Source organism: Alligator sinensis, unplaced genomic scaffold, assembly GCF_000455745.1.
Source record: "Alligator sinensis unplaced genomic scaffold, ASM45574v1 scaffold1156_1, whole genome shotgun sequence".
Lineage (NCBI taxonomy): Eukaryota > Metazoa > Chordata > Crocodylia > Alligatoridae > Alligator > Alligator sinensis.
This window is the reverse complement of record NW_005842296.1, coordinates 521,906-541,936: the sequence shown is the minus strand read 5'-3', so window position 1 is coordinate 541,936 and position 20,031 is coordinate 521,906. Positions and strand designations below refer to the sequence as shown.

The 20,031-nt window shown below is 40.1% G+C and overlaps 1 protein-coding gene across 1 annotated transcript in view; it reads left to right on the top strand.

Annotated features, from left to right (window-relative positions):
* The window catches only part of SUPT3H (SPT3 homolog, SAGA and STAGA complex component), a 439,951-nt gene that overhangs the window by 248,094 nt on the left and 171,826 nt on the right, over positions 1-20,031 (top strand). The window contains exon 3 of the mRNA XM_025209587.1: positions 2,332-2,416. Within this exon, the coding sequence (XP_025065372.1) occupies positions 2,332-2,416 (85 nt within the window). The remainder of the gene's footprint in view (positions 1-2,331; positions 2,417-20,031) is intronic.

Sequence of the window (20,031 nt, the reverse complement as noted above, 5' to 3'; positions counted from 1 at the left end):
TGGGCAGCACCCTGAGCCCCTGCTCCACTCTCTCCCTTACTGTGGGGGCCTTAGTTTGCTCCCCCTGTCTCCCCTATGCCCCCATAAACTTACCTGCAGGGAGCTGCTCCCTAAACTGTCCAGCTGTATTTCTGACTGTGCAGGGATGCACATGCATGTGGCAACCCCTACGTCCCACTCCCAGGAGCCCCAAGCTTGCAAGGGGAAACCCACTGCTTCCCAAATCCAGATTCCTGCAGGATACTATGAATTTGGGAAGTGAATGCTGTCCTGGTGTCATGTAGCCTGGGACTGGGATCTGATGTTCCCATTCCAGGACTCCCACACAATTAGGGATGAGTGGTCACCCTACTGCTACCCCCGCCACGCACACACCCCATCCCACCACTCCTCCCCCAACTGCACATTCCTCAACATACACCCCTCTACCCCTCCACACACAATATACAAGAGTAAGACTTTATTTTGAGCTATTATATGGTGTTGGGTGGATGGGCCGCCTTATGTCATGGACCAAGTGATAGGGTGGGACTTCCGGATCTAAGATAGCAACACTCCCCTCCCAAAAAGAGTACTTACTGGGCAAGGGGAAGGATTGCAAGTGGGAAAGGTTGGGGTTTAGGGGCAGGGCTTCCAGTCCCAAGATAGTGACCGGTGGGCAGGGCTTAGCAGTTTGACAAGGGGTGTACCCTTGTGGCCCTCAGCAGCTCACCAGAATGCATTAAGCATCCCCCCAGCCAAAATAATAGCCCACCCTTGGTCTAAATGCTACAGAGAAGATCAAAACGACGGCATGGGATGTCTATTCTTTATCCGCTGGTAGGAGTAGATCATTTATAAATGCTAACTTAGCCTAAATCAAAAAAATTAGGCTGACTCCAGATTGTGCCGGATCTAGGATATTAGCGTCAATCAGATGAACTCTTAGTACTCCTTGGACTTGGGCTTCTCTGTGAACTTGTTCTGGGGTGGGAGGCTAGCTTATTAGAACTAGCGGGAATTTTTACATGCGCTTGTGGTGCGGCGCCAGGCACTTTTTATTAGCAAGCTGCCTTAATTAAAAGTGCCTGGCGCTGCATCGGGAGCAGGTGTATCAGTGGCGCAGTGTGCATCACCACTGAGAAAACGGTGGCAGCGCGCTTTGAACTAAAGCGCATAAAGCACTACCACCATTTTGTCAGCGCTGATGCATGTGACGCGCGAGGTTGCCAGCACGTATCAATTTACGTGCTCGTGCAGACTCAATGAGTCGAGTCTGCTCCAATGCACTGGATTTCCAGCACATCAGAGCAGACTCCCTGCAAGTGTGTAAGAGCCCGGTGTTTCCAGGCTGGATTTTTTTTGATGGCATCTGGGCTACTGCATGTTTGAAAGAGGATGGGAAGAATCCTCCTCTCAATGTTGCAGGAGGAGCAGCACTAGCTGCTGCTGCTTTCACAAGCCTGGAAGGACAAGAGGGAGGTTACAAAGGGATCGCTGTTGGATATTTTCATGCACTTACAAGCAGTGGGTGAGAAGAGTGCAGTAGCAGAGCTGAATTATTCCAAGTGATGTCGTCTCACCTACAGGCTCTTCCTTGAAACAGTCTCAGCTGTCTTTATTTACTATTCCAACTTATCACAGCTGCTTCTGTAACACTTCCTATTGTTGTAATTGCTTTACACTTTGAGATGCTTTTTTAATTATAAGATTGAATGACAGAGGTCATAAAAAGATAATATACTTGAAGGCATTTGTGATATGTGATATATAGCATGCTTTAAAATTCCTTTCCTTTAATCCAGAGCAGTTCTTTCTGAAAGCATGTATTAACTGGCATTTAGCTTGGGGACAAAAAAAAAAAGAAAAGACAGTACTATTAATGTTTAGCATAAATACTCTGAGTAAAACTTTAAAGGCTGTTTTTCAATTGGTAAACAGAAGGGGAAGTGATATCTGTACTGTTAAATATCATAGGGTGTAGCATGTTTTGAGTATAGTTTTTCAGAGAAGTTAAAAGGTGGTGGTAAAAAAAAAATCTAGTTCATTTTTTTTACTGCAGGATTGCTCCCTATAGTACACTGAAGATGATTTTCAATTGTATTTGTTCTAGTGTTAAATATCCCTACTAGTTAGGGTTTATCTCTTCTCTTAAGAGACACGTTGGCCCAGTTTCATTAATTTTTTTTCTTATTCCTCATTTAGTGCAATTATTCTTTTTTATACCCCTCGCATCACATGAAGTCTTCAAGTCAGCAGAGGTTTTATATACGTGTGTGTTTTGCTTAGTTTCACAATGGCTTTTCTTCTAACTTCATTTTGGTAATTTTATCATAAACCTTGTTTTTCCAGGTTTTCCTTAGGGGATGCTCGCAGGCCACTTCATGAAACAGCAGTGTTAGTGGAAGACATTGTCCACACTCAGCTGATTAATTTGGTAAGACTATTTTTAGCCTTTTGATTAAAACCATGTCCCCAGTTGGACAAACCAGTCTTTGATGTAAAGAGTCTAGATAATGTTTTAGCTCTGTCATACTCTACGTTGCACATGGTGCGGGGACTGCAGAGTGTGTGAATAGTTCTCTGCCCATGACAGTCTGGAGAAATCGCTATAACGTCCAGTTATGCAGATCTCTGCTCTGCTTCTCGTTCTTATAACCATATATCACTGTAGCCCCAGGTCCACTTAATTTCAGCTGCCTGCATCTCGCACTTTTTTTTTTTCCAAAAAAAAAAAAAAAGGTGAGGGATGGCTATTTTCAAAATCGTCTTCCTTAAAATGCAAAAATAATTGATGACGTATAACTTTTGTGATGTTTTAAAATGTTTTATGAAAATATATCCAAATATTTTTTTACTAATAGAAAACTAAATGAAAAAGATGCATAATTTTAATATTTTTTAAAAACCTATCAGAAATATTACTACAGAGTTGTGAAAAACCAAAATGAAACTGTTTTAAAACTTATTATGAATCACAACTGGGAATTTTTGTTGGTTTTTTTTTACATTTTGCCCATCTCTCCTGAGGACTATGTGTTGTGAAATTAGTTGCAGACCAGATATTCTGTTGTGGCACTCATTGGTATTGAAAAGACAGCGAACCATGCCAATAATACTTTTAACATGTTTCTGAATCTAACGTGTAGTTGTTTTCTAAAAATTAATTCTTTTATGCATCTCCTTGGATTGTGGAAGTATTAAGAGAACAGTTTTTATTGGTATGAGCACTGAGGGGAGTTTATGGACCTTATTGTAAATAAAGAATTTGTGCTTTTATACTTCTTTTAAGATGCACTAGCTGTAATATTGTAGTAACAGAGAATTGATCTGAACTACGCTATAAAGGTGAAGCTAAAGTTTCAGTTCAGTCTTATACCTTTTGAGAAAATGCAGTTGTCCTCTAGGCATAACTGCGTTTATACATTCACAAGACTACTTCTTCTTCTTTATTTTTTTTTACAGTGACTTTAAGCATAAAAAAATATGACCATTGCTTTATTTATCCTGTAGTGTTAGTAGCAGGAGGATTATTTATTTTCATGCTCCATTGATGCTTAGTTGAACTTTATGGTAAAATTTGCATTTGACAAAGATTTAACCTGTGGCCTTGTGGTCTTTTTGTTTAAATAAATAAATAATGAATACCTTAAGCTGGATACTTAGTCAATGGCCATGACCTCTAGGTTAACCCTAAATGGTGTGTAGGAGCATGTATGATTTCCTGCCAGGAGGAAGAATGGGAATAGACCAGCAGATAAACTGCTTTTCTAACCTCTCACCTTTTAGCCCAAAACAGCACTTTGTTTCAGAGGAAGTGAAAGTATCTTTAATAGCTTATTGTTTTGACCTTTGACACCTACAGGACGCAACTCTTCAATCATGAACTTTTTGCATGTCAGGTTTCTGATAAGGATTTTTCACTTTTGTTATCTTAGGATGTTTCAAAATCTTCCTGAGTCGGCATCAAATATTTATTTGTTTTTTGTCATCTTAAATGCTTATGTCCACATGTCGTATTAGGCAACAAACTAATTGTGTATTAATGCTGCTCCGTGTGAGTTTAGTGCATAGCCCTCGTGCTTTACGTGCAATATAAACCTTCTTATCTCTTTTCCTTTTTCCACAAGCCACATGTGTGATGTTTGTGATGTGTATATGATGCAAAGTCACCATGTTGTTATCCATCTTTCATAATGGATGTTTCTAGGAAGAGATCATAATTCTTTATCAAATCCAGATTTGAGCTTCTGAATTCCGGAGTAAGAAGCCAGCTTGATTATCTTTGATTGCTTGACTTTTGATATCTTTGAAGTTTATAGTTCTGACTTCCTATTTTCAAAGTTTATCTGAACTCTATTAAAGCGGGGGCTAGTTTAGACAGATTTACGTGGTTACTACTTCAAACCATTACACACTTCATGAAGTCTAGCTGCTGTGGGGGGTGACAGCACCAAGAAGTCAAATTTTTGGAAAGCTTTTAAATTAATTCTTCATGGTTGCAACCTGAATCTGGTTTTGGTGATCTAAATAAAGGTCACAGTTTTAATTCAAGCAGGTGCAGTGTCAGAGTGGGCACTTCCACTAGCTCACGCTAGCAGTCCATATACACTGTCACTTCATTAATGTCACAAATTTTGCCAACTTCATTTAAAAAAAACAAACTTTTATACATGTTAATTTTAAATGCATTCTTGGATTTTTGCTAAACCAAAACCAATAAATAAGTATAGAATGAAAGTAGACATACAAAACTTTATGTAGGCATATTCTCTGTGTACCAACAGAAATAAAGCTAAAGTATATTTTATGGCTTAAAATGATATTTTCTTCTCAAAGAGCACAATAACAAGGTTTTTAGTCCTAAGCCAAGTTCACTGGGAGCCTGTAATACATTTCTGGGGGAAGTACCTTCTTGATTAACAATGTCTGTATAACTCTGTAAGTAACTAAATCATTCTTAGATTTTACGTCTTTGTACTGTTGCAGTTGCTAGAAGCTACAGTCACGCCTCCGTTGTGCTGGGTGTTGTGCACGCATTTAACAGAAATCTTTGTTCCAGAGAATTTTAAAATCTTAATAAGAGGAGATTGTTTAAATTCCACCTCTGTTTGAGTGACTACGTATTTTCAGTGGTACCTTGCTGTACAAAGTGTATTAAGATTTTAACAAGCAACAGTAGATTTGTTTAATTAATGTACAAAACTCGTATGTAATGGTGAAAATGTACAAATCTCCATGCAAACAGCAACAACAACAAATGAAATCTCACAAAACTGCTACGTTTTAAGTGTTGTTATTTCTGCATGGGGAACTTGAACTTGGGAGGCTTAAACTTCCCAAAGCCATGGAAAGTGTTTCCTTAAGAGACGGGAGCAAAACTTGAGGCTTCCTGACCCACACTTTGACACTACAAATGCTCTATCATATAGTCTCTGTCTTTAGGTGTCATTAGCTTTTCCTTATTGTGGTGCTGGATCCAGTCTCTGTTAATGAACATGTAAACATGTTTTATTGTATTATATTAAAAAACTATTAGTGTGTGTGTGCATATCCTTCGAAATATGAGCCATATTTAAAGTGTTGCAGGTCCCACTTCCTTAGCTATCCTAGGCTAATGGGCTAGGATTGGCAGACCCTTGATTTTTTTGAGTTTTTTAAAATGCCTTGTTTCTCTGTGGCATTAAGCTGTCTATACTTAAACTGTGGTGGTATTCTAGATCATATTTCTTCACATTACTCCATGTGGGTGAGCTCTGAAGCCAGGTAAAATAATTTGCAATATCACATCATTATATATTTGCCTCGATGCTATTGCACAACTGATCTTTTTAGCAGAAACATTAAGGTGGACTGTGTATTCGTTATTTGTGGATGGTAACAGAAGATGGTTGGGCAGTTGTAATGAGATAGCTAGTTACTGATCAGAGTTATGCTTGTAGGACTGAGGAAGTCAAATCTTCAGCCCTTCAAATGGAAAGTTCCCTTGTTCAGAAGGGCGAAGGAAAGTGTGATGAATTTTAAAGCAAAAAAGCTGAATAATCCCTTAGAGTCCACTAACAAACATTGTGCCATGGGTCCCTTTTGGGTGCAAAGTTGCCCGGCTCGTTCCTGTCCAGCTGCCAGAACTTTCAGTTTTCCCTGTTTGAGTGTAATATTTGAATTTAACAGATCCAGTATGTCCCAAAAGACGTACAGGACCATTTGTACTTCACTGGAATGAAGGGCAACGCATGTGAAGAGGGCACAGTGCTGCACGTTCTGGGTGCCTGCTATGTAACATGTCCATGTAGTGGTGTTTGTCAGCTTTTTTTTTTTTAAATTGTCTGCGAATAATTATACTTCTGCACCCAAGCTTATCAATATATCAGTTACAGCAGCAATTTCAGGAAACAAAACAGGAAATGCTGGGTAAAATTCATATTAAAAACTAGATGCAATACAACGCAGAAGCAATAAGAAGAGAAAAACTGAAAGCATCATACCACTGAATATTGTACACCATCATATGTAGGAAAAGTACCTATTGTTAATTAATTTATTAATGCCCAGGCAAAACACAACCTCTCTTTGTTTAGAGGTTAAATTTTTGCCACCAGTGGTGCCCAGGTAGCTTTTCCCATTGAGTTCTAAAGGTAGGATTTGGCCCTCAGACTTATTTTTATTTATCCTAACTTCCTAAATTAACAGGAATTTTCTAATCTTCTATAAAAGGTTTTGTGGATTGTTATTTAAATAAAGACATGGTCTGGGAGGCAGACATCCTAGCTGATATCCTTTCACTCTGTGGATTTGGTCATCATTCTTAATTCTTATTAGTCTTGTATAATCTTCATTTGGTCCTAACTATTTACTTCTTTAAAACCTTAGATAAATACTTCTCTCTCTTTATTTTCCCAACCCCCTTCTTTTTTTTTGGACCATGCACTTAGGAAGTTTAGGAGTCTAAATTTGGTGGGGAAAGAGGGCAGGGTTGGATCAAGACAGTGTGCCACCCCCCCACTCTTCCTCCATACACCCCTTCCCCGCCAGAGAGGCAGGTAAGCCAGTGGGGTGTGTGCACGACACAGGGGTTTAATCAACCCTAAATTGAAGCAGTGTTTTTTTTTTTAAAACCCACCGCTTCAATTTAGGGCCCCTGTTTCATCTGCACATGCCCTTAGGTGTCCATGTGCATCATGCAGGAGAGACCAGAACATTTTTTTAGTCGTAAAATCAATTGGAATTGCACATGTACCTCTTTGAGAACAGGGCAGCAGGATTGGACCTGGTAAGTGTCCAACCTACTCATCCATAGCTTTCTGCAAACTTTTTAAATTCTGCAGAACTTTTTTGATTGCTTTATTGTTTAATCACTGTGATAAAGGTAACCTATATGGACTGAGCATCAAAGACCAGATCCTTGTTGCAGGGTTCTAGAGCTGATACCTGCAGACTTCATGCCCATTAAAGGCAGTCCTGAACTAGACTTTTCTTTTAAAAGAAGGGCACAAAACATCTCTTGATCTTCATTTTTGTCTGGGATTTCTGTCCCAATAAATTGAAGTGCTGTTTACCCCAGCAAGGTATCTCTGCAGTGGATTTTGAGAACTTCTGCAGTCTCTCCAGACTGGTCTAAGTTTTTGGCTTAGTTTTTTTTTAACCACACAATAAAAAATTTAGTGGAAAACCTTATAGGATAAAATGTTATTTTAAAAGAGCATTTGAATTAGGATTGGTAGCTGCTTGACATGTCTGGAAACCAGAGTTGAGGGAGTTCAGAATATCAACTAGGGTATAAGGGTAGATTGACTAGTATACAATGTTAAGTCCCTAAGTGCATCTACTGTTTTCAGAAGTTGGAGTATTTTCTGAGGGGGGAAGAGTACTGTTAATAAAAGTCTTTTCTTCTCTTCCAGACTCAACTTTTGCTTTTACTTAGCATTACAGAGCAGAGGAAAAGAAGCACAAGATCAGGAGTAAAAGGAGCATATACACGTATCAGGAGAGAGAGCAGCATAGTGTAACATGCACAAGAAGGGGTTGGGAGGGAACCAGGAAAAAATGAGAACTGAGACATGGGTGACTGGTGCTTCCCGCATGTTGGTGGGGGTGGTCTTCAAGTGGCCAATCGTCGAGCCAGCGGCAAAACTGGAAGTGCACGTCCAGTTTCACAGCTGGTGCTTCCAGGGGGTGCACGGCCAATCCCAAGGGGTGCACATGCACCTGTGTGCACCCCCTACGTGTCACCAGTGAGCTGAGATATAGGCAAGGATAGAGGTTTTCTGTATTCTGATACTTTTGTGAAGCTAAGTCGTACTAATTTTTTCTTCACAAATTGTTTGACTCCTTTTGTAACCTGTATGGCCTCCATCCTGTACTTGAATCCAGAAGCAAGATCTTAGTTCATCTTATTGCGATTTCTGTTAATGAATGCACTGTTTTCAATTTAAATCTCCTTTTTTTAAGGAATGTCAGAAATTCTAAAATTAAAAAAAGGAGATTTAAATTGAAAACAGTGCATTCATTAACAGAAATTGGCCTGTGATATAAACAAACAGTGTAAAGCACTGTTCACTCTTCAACACGAAGTTATTTGCAACTGTCACTTATGCCACCCCAGTAACGGGAAAAGTCCTTGTTTTATGAGTCTGTTTTAAAACAGTAATAAAGTTTCCTGTGCAGGACATTAATTAGAGGGGTTATCAAAATAAGACAAACTAATATAATTTGTGATTGTACAAAATAAAGGAAGTGGAGGGTACCATGGGGACCTAATGAATCACAGGATGGAAACAATCTTCTGGCTAACTAAACATTCAGACTTTGTACTAAGTCATAGAGTGTATATACAACTCAGCAAACCGGAACACACTGTGTGTTTACATGAATGGGATAAAGGAGTTCACAAAAACCATCTGGGAAAAATCCTTGGAGTATTTCGTCTGTTCCTACTGTAGGGTAAGTTAAACAACATATATGCAGCTACAGCAAACTCCTGGCACACCTGCATCGGGATAAGCCAAAGTGGGAAATCATGCTGTGGTATGAAGATTTCCATGAGTACCAAAAATGTGAATTTTATTTCTGTTTTTACTTGTGTGTGAGGACTAGAGGGGAATTTGTCTAGATAAAGTAATTGTTGTCTGTTCATTACACATATATCTTAATTTGCTACGAGTGTGCTTTAATTGGACTGCTTGTGATATTACAATTAAATTACAGCTTGGCTAAATTAAATTGCTGTGGTGTGCAAAACAGAATTTCTTTTTTAGTATTCCCTGTTTTTTTGTTTTTGTTTTTTTTTTCAAATATTTGAAAATTCTATTTGATTTAATGATTAGAATAAGCTGATGGATTTTATAAGCTGGATGTTTTATTTCTAGACTTTAGGTAGGTAGTTTAAATTACAGAAAAATAGCTTAAACTACACATCTCTACTGCATCATTTATCTTGGATGAAGATCCACAATAGATTTAGTTTTTTGTCTGCCATCCTAAAGATCAAATGCTACTACTTTTATGACAGAGCAGCCCCAGGACAGGGTATCCTGACATATAAGACATGTTGTTTGGCTAGTACGTGGGTTTTTACAATAAGCTACCTGTTTTTGAGTACTTCTGTTTTTCTTTCTTTTTGCATTATTTCCTGAGTGACAAGCACCAAACTTCAGATTACTTGAACAGACACTTTGATCCACTTGGATCTTTTCATCATTCTCTCTTTATAAAAAAAAACAAACAAAAAACTGGTATGAAGTGCTAGCATTGAAACTTCAAATTTAAAGTTGATTATCCTGGATACTCATCCTAGACTTTTTATCAAGACACATTTTTTGTTATTTAGTGAATATAAAGAAAGTGTCAAATTAACTTGTTTAACTGTAAATGAGCAGGATCTTATTTAAAATTATACTCACTCTAAGGCATGGACACTCTAGTTATTTATCACTAAATCCTTCAGAGTACTTTCCCCCCCAAAACAGTCGACACGCTTAAACTAGAATCTTCACATTCAAGGACGCGCAAGGCAAAAGGGCACCATATTATCCAAACAATAACTGAATATTTGGAGAAATTACGCTCTTAAATTTTGCATTCACAAACATGCATTTATTTTGTTAAATCAAAATCTCTGCAAAATGTTAAACAGTGAGTCCAAAAACTGTCTAAAAGATCCTGCGGTTCTAATCACTATGTTGGGGCAGGTTATCTGTCCTCCTTGCGTTCTGTCTTCAATTTAGAAATCATTTCTGAATATGTAGCCTACTCCTACACTTCACTACCCACTGCCACTGCTGCAAGCTCCCAAACCTCTAGTTCAGCCTTTTTTGGAGTGATGCTAGGGGAAAAATACATTGTTTTGCCCAAAGCAGACTTAGCTTGGAAAAGCTCCAATTTGTTTTGTTATCTTTCCATTTACTCATTAAAAATTTAAGAGATTATCCAGGGCCAGGCAATTATTTCGTGTGGAGGGCCGCTTACTGAGTTTTGGCAAGCCATCGAGGGCCGCATGACAGGCAGCAGGGGCAGATAAATATAAATTTCCTAAATTTTTTAGGGGCCCCGTGGGCTGGATTGAATGGTCTGGCAGGCTGGATCTGGCCTGTGGGCCGCATTTTGCCCACCCCAGTATACGTACAAAAAAAGAAGTAAAAAATATATTATCAGGATTGCCGTGTAAACTTCACTCAGCAGTTGGAAATGTCAGAATGATAGTTGCCTGTACAATCTTCATTTTCATCTTCCGTCCCCTTGTGTGTATACCTTGTGATACAATCTTTACTTAGGTCATCGCAAGCTTTTATCTCTAGGCTCTCCTGCCATTCAGTGCCCAAGGAAGGCTTGTATAATGGAGGCTGGTATCAGTAGAATCCCATAAACTTTGTATAATGCAGTCCAAAGTTGGTGAAAACGTTTTAGTTTAATTTCTCTGCGCCTGTCTCCCATCTGTGCAATGGTGATCGTGTTTCCTCATCTCTGAGTGATTTTGTGGAAATAAATGAATAAAACTACTAAAATAAGAAGAATGCTGTTGTGAAGAGTAATTTATTATTCTGTCTTTAGAGCAGGATTTGAATAATGTGTGCATAAAGCATTGGCTTGCACACTGAACAGTGAGGAGGAAAGTTGATTAGCTGCATACTTATCTTGGAAAGTAAATGAGGCAGGGATCCATTTGGAAAAAAAATGTGATCATGTAATTAAAGACTGTCACAATTCAGACCTTTTTGTTTCACGTGCATTAACGTTGCACAGGCAAGCATAATTTTGGCATTTTTCTAACTTTTGAATGCTTATCTTCATGACCTCAATAATCTTTCTTTAATATAGGTGCATGCACATGTGTTCTTAAAGCAACAGATCTCTGTTTAGTCTGCAGTTTCACAAAGAAAGTATGTGCAGAATGTTACATACCGTAGTCTCTGGGCTCAGACTCATGCGAAAATACACGTCTGTTTAATTACCTTGAGTTATGGAGCCTTTATGACTTTTATGTGATAAATGGTACCCTGATTGGGTTTTAGGAATATAAATATTTTTGCAACACCTGTATTTGATTTTTAATATATGTTTTGGATCAGTATAAAGCGGATTAATATTTATGAAACGTGTAGATAAATTATGATCAACTCCAAAGTCTGCTTATATAAGGTATATTTAATTACTTAGGCTAATTCCTTCACTACAATAATCCAATTTTCCTAGTGTTGTGTTGAATTCAAGGTGGTCAGCTATGAAAATCTACTATCAGGGAGTAATCTGTATTTTATGATATGGCATTATTATATGACTGTAGTAAAACCCCCTTTTTATCCACATCTCTACTGTCTAATTTCCTTAATTTAAAGTCAGCAATTAGTGGATAGTCTTGTCAAGCTAATTTGTCTCTAATCTTTGAATTGTATCTACAATGGCTTGAAATCACACCTCAACCTTTATTTTATTTTACTTGCTGGTATTTTTTTTAATATTTATATCCCATCCTACCCAAAAGACATCAGTAGGGAATAATCACAGCTCATTCCAAAGTGAGCAGATAAAAGAAACTCTCCCACTTGGCCATAATTCCCATAAAACAAGATAGCTTAATCGTTGAGCCTAATGTCCTGCACCCTAATCAAATATATTCTGACTTGGCAACTGTAAATAATTATTTCAAATCAAATATGTAATTTTAATTTTTTGCAATTTTTACACGTCTTGTCTGCTGTATTTCAGCAAATAAAATAGGTGCCTTGACTGCTGTTGATGGGTAGTAAGTAGCAACAGTTTTTTTTCTTGGGGCATCTGTTCCAGTCCTTTTGGCACTGCAGTATCTTGTACAATTTTGTTATTACTCAAATCTGTAATACAGAATTGTGGCTTAAAAGTATGGATGACTTGAACTAATTTCTGGATCTCTGCAACTGATCAGATTAATATTTTTAATATTGCAGGCTACTTAAAGTGTTCTTACAAACTTTCAAAGGTCATCTCTGTTTTATAGAGCAAACTCATTGTAGTTGCTAACAGTCACCTTATCTGATTTCAAACAAACCTGATGGTTTTGAAATATTTCTTTCTAAGATTGGCTTGTTAACAGTATTATGCAGTTACAAGTAAATGTGGTCACAGCTGGTTCTAGTTTCTTAGCTAATCCACCTGATTGGAAACAACAGGTTTTTGATATTTTTCCATTTCTTACACTGACACCTAGTGTTCGTCGATCCGGAGTTTTCTAATACTGCACTTTGTTGTTAATAAATTGTTGCCAAGAATAAGATGACACCTTTGTCAAAACAAGCTTTAACACCCCTCCCCCCCAAGAAACAATAATTGTAGGCATGTAGTGTCAAGATTTGGTGGCATCTTATTTTGCCAGGACTACTGGTAAAAGCTGCTAAATGTATTGTGTGTTAGACTTATTATAACGTGTGCTTTCTTATTATTGCAGTTATGTTTTGGCAAGTATGAATTACATGTACACATAAGAATCATTGGTCGGATTAAAAACAAAACAAGAAAATGACTACGAGAGATAGATAGATAGATAGAGATATATATATATCTATAGATATAGATATATATATATAGGTGTTTGTTTCATGATGGGGAAAATCCCATGTTTATTACTTCTGTGTTTCTTTATCTTCACGTCTCCAGCGCAGCCCAGTAGAGTTGTTGATGGTAGCACAGTCCTTGAGTGGATGGAAGATAACTAAGTCACAAAACCCCGCACAAACAATCTTTGCTTACCAGCGGGGCACAAAACAAGACAGAATTCAACCTGCAGTTGCATCTAGTTTCTGATAATTAATATAGCAAAGCTTATACTTTTATGCTTATCCCTTTCTTATATATTCACTGAAAGTCATTCTACTACTAACAGAGCAGCAGAGACTCCCTAGGCTGGACAAAGGGTGACTGCGCCTGAAAGCTTGCTGAGAACTTTTTTCCAACTACTCAGTTGGTCTAATAAAAGATATCACATCTACCCAAAGAACCGTGCCTTTCTACTAACTAAACATTCACTATGTTAGATAATGTTAGTTCAGGAATAGTGTATGGCTGTGTTGTTGTAAAATATCACTGATTTTTGTGGTCACTAGTTCTAATAGGAAGAAAAATAATGTTAAAACACGCAGGTGTATAGACAATATTATCTATTTTCCATGTGTTCTTTTGACACACACTGCTAACTCAATCAGAAAAACACTGTGTCTGCATAGAAAGCACACTTGGTTTGCACACCACTTACAATCATCTGTCTTGTCCATGTAGGTAAAAACAAATGCTTTTTGTTTTTTGTAAATACATTGATGCAGCTGTGATTTGATCAACTTCTCATGGCATTGCAAACTAGGAGAAGACAGGTGCACCGCGGAACTGGAGCCTCTGCACCGAGGCATTGTTGTTCCAGGGTGTCCTTCATCTCTACTGTGTCAGCTTCTCGGCAAACCAGGCATCAGTGCCTTCAAACGTGGTGCCTTGGTACGCAGGTAAATAGATAGTGGTCTTCTTCTGAGGCTCCCCCTCGAAAAGGGAGAAGGGAATAAAGAGGTCTTCTATTGAGGGAGACTTAAGAAGCTCATCAGGGACATGCTACTCTTTGGCTTTACTCCTTCAACCTCCCTTTTCCCATCTTAGAACCTTGTCCTGGATCATTTTTTGAAATGTTGGTATTTATCCGTATTTAAATGGCTAATGAAGTGTCCGCACTGGGTGATATGGGGGAAGGTAGTATCATTTCAAGGAGATGGGGTAATCTGGTTTATGTGGATACACAATTGAATGAGGTTGCAAAATATGAGGAAAGTAAGTCTGAGTTGGAGGGAGTTGGGGGGGGGGGTATTCATGCCAGTTTGATTATCTGTCTATTTTGTTAGATGTTTGTCACTACATGGCCAATCCCCAATAAAAGGTAGATGATTTGGAATTAATTGTGCTCGAGTGCATCTCCCTTCAATAGAGTCCCTAAATAGCTACAAACATGCATTTACAGCACATTTACAGCCATGTCCTTATCTCTAGTCTTGTCTTCCTCAAACATACTTTCAGATATTTCTGTTCCAGAACCGACGTCCTTTTAACTCTAGCATATCATCACCCCCTTCATTTTCTTGTATTCTGGATTTTGCAATACTTTTCCATGGGCAAATAACATGTATGAGACTTTTTTTTGCATGTTTGTGTAGAGGTGTTCTTGATCTAACTGAGATCAGCGTCCAGGCTGTATTTGAATGTGATTGTGAGAAATTGGATGTATTATTTCATTATTTTTATGTCAGATTTGAAATTCTGCATCTGTTGGGGGGAGAAAACATTTCTATGAGAGAGAGATTTTAAATGACAGCTATTGGAAGTTTTTCAGAAGCTTGGAAGCAAGCCCCATGAAATGGTTTTTGCAAGCATGCAATGTATTCCCAACTTCAAGGATTTTATAACTTAAGAAAGGACAAGTAGACAGACAAGGGGAAGGGAAGTAACAAGGGGCAACTTATATATGGTTTGTAAACAGGTTGATTAAATTTACTATGGGCGGTATGGCTGAAGTGGAATTTTAGGAAGAATATAAAAGGGAGAAAAGGGAGGATATGTCACTGCGTCTGAGGGCATAGAAACAATTGTATGAGAGGATGAGAAATAGGTAGAGTGGTGATTGGGAGTGGCTGCACAGTTAGAGGAACAGCAATATGAACCTTGAAAAATGAGGATAGTAGGTAGGAGATAAGAGTTGTATAGATACTTTGAAGGAACAAATCAGGAATCTCAACCGGATTCAACAACAGGTTGGGAGGTAGAAGTATTTAAAAGGGGGCAAGTTTAGGTTTACATTTTTCATGGTTTGAAGGGTCTGGATCTGTGTCCGTGTCTGTGTGTGTTGGGGACAGGGGTGAGGCTAGAGGAGAGGCTATTACAGTCATTGAAGGAGGACTTAATAAAGTCTGACGGACAGATTTGGCTATGCAAATGGAAAGAAGGATAGGCTTTGGAGAGGCTGTTGAAGAAGCAGCAGCAAATTTAAGGTATAGCCCAGATCAGGGGTGTCAAACATATGGTTTGTGAACCAGATCCAGCCCATGTTGCTGCTGCTGTATCTGGCTCACTGGGCTGCCAGCTGGCCACCAGGAGTTGTGGGGAGGGGAGGGAGGCACGGCCAGGGGCTTATTGCAGAATCCAGGACCTTTGGGCCCCGTTAGGCACTGCAGTTGGTGGCAGAAGGGCCAGCAAAGGCAGACACAGCTGCAGTCGCCCTTCGGCCACTAAACCTGTTGCCTCTGCTGTGGCTCCAGCTCCTAGGTCTCTGGCCCTACCACTGCATACTCCACAATGGAGCCAGCACTGCATGCCCCATGCTGCCACTGCCCTAGGGCAGAGCTGGAGCTGGTGCTGCTGTGTCTCGTGCTCCGCAGTGTCCTGTGCTCTGTGCTGGAGCCTGAGCTCAAGCCGGCACTGTGTGATCTGTGCCACTGCTGCGTGCCCCAGGCCAGAGCTGGAGTCACAGCAGTGTGCCTGTGGTGCAGGCCAGAGCCACTGCTGCCTTCACTGCCACCACTGTGTGCTCTGTGCTGAAACCATAGCCCCAGCACAAAATGCATGTCGGCAGCAGCAGCAGTTCCAGCTCCTGCATGGGTTGTGTAGCACACGGGGGACCTGAAGTCATCGCTGCCTCTGGAGCATCCTTGTCCTGGGCTAGATCTGGCCCACAGGCAGCGTACAGTCCAGTTCTGGCCTAGGGAAGGAGGCAAGTTTGATGCCACTGACCTAGTTCAGTGCTTCTCAGCCTTTTTAGATTCAAGACCCCCTTAGAAAAGCCAGATCTTAGTTCTCAGTGTTTTTTTGACTATGGAAAAATAAGTGAGAAAAATAAGAGCCATTTTTAGGTTTGAGAGAACTCAAAAAGGCCACAACAGGTCAAAATATTTTTGAAGCTAGGGATTTCTATTTGAAATCTGGGTTTATCTTGTGAATCATGCTTGCCCAGATAGCAGTGCTAACATCTCATGTCACATTGGGGCACTCCTGAAAGGATCTCAAGGCACCCCAGGGTGCTGTGGCACCCTGGCTGAGAATCACTGGCCTTCATGCATGAGACCAGGAGACAGGAAAAGAATAATTTAAATGATGGGCCCGAGCAACTTGGAGAATGGTTTTGGTGTTGGTCTTAATGGAAAAGGAGGCAAGTGGAGAAGGCTTGAGAGGTGCTAAAGAGAGTTGTCTTTTGGCAACATTAATTTCTTCGAGGAGACTTTGCTGGGGCAGGCGAAGGATATGAATAAATGTTCACATGCAAGAGGTTCAGAAGAGGAGCAAAACTGCTCCATCTTTAATCCTGCTTCATTTAAGGTCAAAGTTTAGGATAATGTAGCTTGCCTGTATTGCTACAGGCTCATGCAGGCATAACAGCTGCTGTGCGGTCCTCAGCAGCAGCAGCGGCAGCATCTCTTCTTGCCCTTTTGAAACCAGTCCAAGTGAATGTTTGTCCCTACTCTATATTGAGAGATGGAACAAAAGACGGTTTGTAAGTGGTAGAGAAACAATCTGTGCATCATCTGTATATAGCGAATCAATTATAGCAAAAGCCACATAAGGCTGCAGAGGTCACCCTGAGAGAATGTGTGTAGAAAAGCAAATGGCAGGTAAGCAGCCACCGTGAAGGAGGGGAAGAAAAGGACTCGACAGATTGTGGAGGAATGATCAGAAAACAAGGAGGAAAAGCAGCAGCGATGAACAGTGTCTCAGAAGCCCAGACCAGATTTGATGTCAAGGAGAGTGTCAGAAGCCACAGGGAACTTATTTGTCTGGACAAGTTCTTGGAGTGTCTGTTGTTTAATAGTGTCAGTGAAGTGGAGTTGTTAAAAGCCAGACTAGAATAGTTCTCAGATAGGGTTAGAGGAGAGGAATCTGCACATCACGTTTTTTTAAAACATGAAGGGATAGGGAGAGACATGGGACAGGATATGGAGAGGCAGGGTTTGCTAAGATTTTTTTTTTTTAAGGGGAGAAGAAACTTGGAACATCCTTATATTTGTAAGGGGAAGGAGCCAGAGGACAGTGAGAGAATAAGAAATAAGTGGGCAGGAAGGGTGTAGATCCCTGGGACATGCGTTAGAAATGCAGAAAAGGTAAAAACTTGAGATTGGTAACAAGAGTCAGAAGTTGCAAATAACTGACAGGAACAATGATTGTGAGATTCAGTCAGATAGGCTAGGGGCAGACATTACACATAAACCAGTTTAAGTGATCAGAAACTGGTTTAAACCTGTAACAGAACAGACATTCGGTGCACATAAACCAGTTTGAAAATGGCTGAAAGTGGTTTGAGATAAACCTGGTTGAATGCAGTATCAGACCTAAGTGATTTGAGTTAAACCGGTTTATGCAATGTCCATCCCAGACTATACTGGTCTGTGTAATTTCTGCCCCTAGCCGTATGGTTTGGCTGTGGAGGTGGCAGCTATCGTGGAAAGGAGTCGGTGTGTTCCTTCAGAAGCGTCCAGCTGCGTGAGGACAGGAGTAGTGGCACTGGGCAAGTCTTGATCCAATTAGTCTTGTGTATTAGTGGAGTAGGCGTTGAGGAGAGGAGTTTGGAAGTCCAGGCTCTACAAATGTGCAGACTGGAACGAACAACTGAGTCTAATAAAATTAGGAGTGATATGGCTGAGAGAAGGATCCTGAGGTTCGGCAGAAAAATCACGCAAGTTGGTGAATTGTGTTGCAGAAAACACGAGTAGAGATTGTCTCTCAAGGTGAGTTTTCAGTATAGAAGGATATCAGCTGGTGATCACAGATGCAGAGAGTTTGATAGGAAGAAATTGGAAAGGGAGCAGGTTTATGCGAAAGCAAGGTCAAACGATTAAGGGAGTTGTTCCTTACTTGTTGACCAGCTTGAAGACGTATATGGTGTGAAAGCAAAGAGCTGGCAGTTGAAGAGTCAGATGAGCCAGTTATACGGGAACTGAAGTCACCAGCAGTAGTTGTGAGAGGGTCAGAAGCAATGGAAAGGGAGATTTGTCATCTGAATCTAAAGGTGTATGATAAATTGGAGAATCTTGTGGCAAATGTTAGTTATTAATTGTATCTTGCCATCACAAACACCTGTGTGACTACATATCCTTATATACATACAAATGTACAGCATGTGAACTGTAGTAAGGTATTAAGCTTAGTATAAAACTAGGATAGGGGCATGAAGCTCATCAGGCACTGCAAGCCAAAGGAGGGGCAGGGGGCAAATTGGGCCCAAAGACTAGCTCCGCATGCCAGATCCAGCACACAGTGCCGGTCCAGTGAATGTGGCATGCAACCCAGGCCCTAGTCCAGCCCCACATGCCACATGCAGCATGTATATTGACTTCAGCCCCGTGCATGGCATGTGCCAGATCGGGCCTGTGCACTGCATGCAGCGTGTTGGTCAAGACCCAGCGCGTGCTGCATGTAGAGCCAGTCCAAGGTGTGGCATATCCAGCATGCGGGTCCAGTTTGGGACCCACAGGCAGCACTGTGGGCCAGATAGTAGGGCTCTGTAGTCCAGATCCAGCCTATGGGCCCTATCTCTGACATCCCGGCTTAGGAAATTACAAGTTTTAAAACTGCTCCCAGGGTTGCGCTACCTTGTCAGGAGCAATGTCCATGCTGGGGACGTGTACAGTAATAGCACTACTTTCTTCAGTTACTTAAAACTGACTTCTTCGGCAGGGCTCTCAAGTCCTTACCAATTTACCGCATATACAGTTATCATTCTAATTTTAAAAAGTTGTCTTTAGATAGGGAAACTGAGGCACAGAGGTGCATAAACAGCTACCCCCAAAGCTGCACAATGAATCCGTGGCAGAGCCGTACACAGTTGACTAGCTGGAGCTGAGAGGGAAACCATGCAAAGCTATTTTATATTGATGGTCTGTGTCTCAGCCAATTGGCTTTTTATTTGACAGTCCAAAGGTGTAATAACTTTTATTGTGAAAGGAAGGAAAATACATCATGACTAATAAATAATGGAGGACCTACTAGGGGTATGCATAAATGTGTTTCCTCTTCCTATGTATACACAAGCTTAATTGCGTCCCCTTTAATTTTGCCATTTGGTTCAACTAGATTGTCAGCTGATCATCCTATTGAAAGAACAGAGGAGGATAAAATTTCAAATAAGTTTGTTAATCTCTTCTGGCTGTTAAAAGAAAAGATTTATTGGTATCAAATTTTATTGCATTCTTGGAATTTCCGAATTGATTGGCTGCTAGTTTAGCTTGGTTGTCTCTTCCAGTTAGAAACCCAAACACAACAGAAGAAAGACATCACATTGAAGTTGACATGCAACAAGTGAGTGAAAGTTCACTTGGCTTTTTCTCTCAGCACCAGGTGCAAAAGTTGGCTAAAACTGCTGTGGCAGGCAGTTATTTTAAAGCAGTTTCTGGTTTAGTGTTTTATCAAGCCCAGGAGTAAAATATTCTGCAACTACTGCAGTTTCACAGAGCTGCTTTTTTAAGGTGAGCTCTGAATTGGTTAACTAATTAAAATGGCCCAGTACAAACATTAATTGTACAATAACAATAGGTGAGAGGCTTTGTGGGATTTGTGGAAAGCAGTATA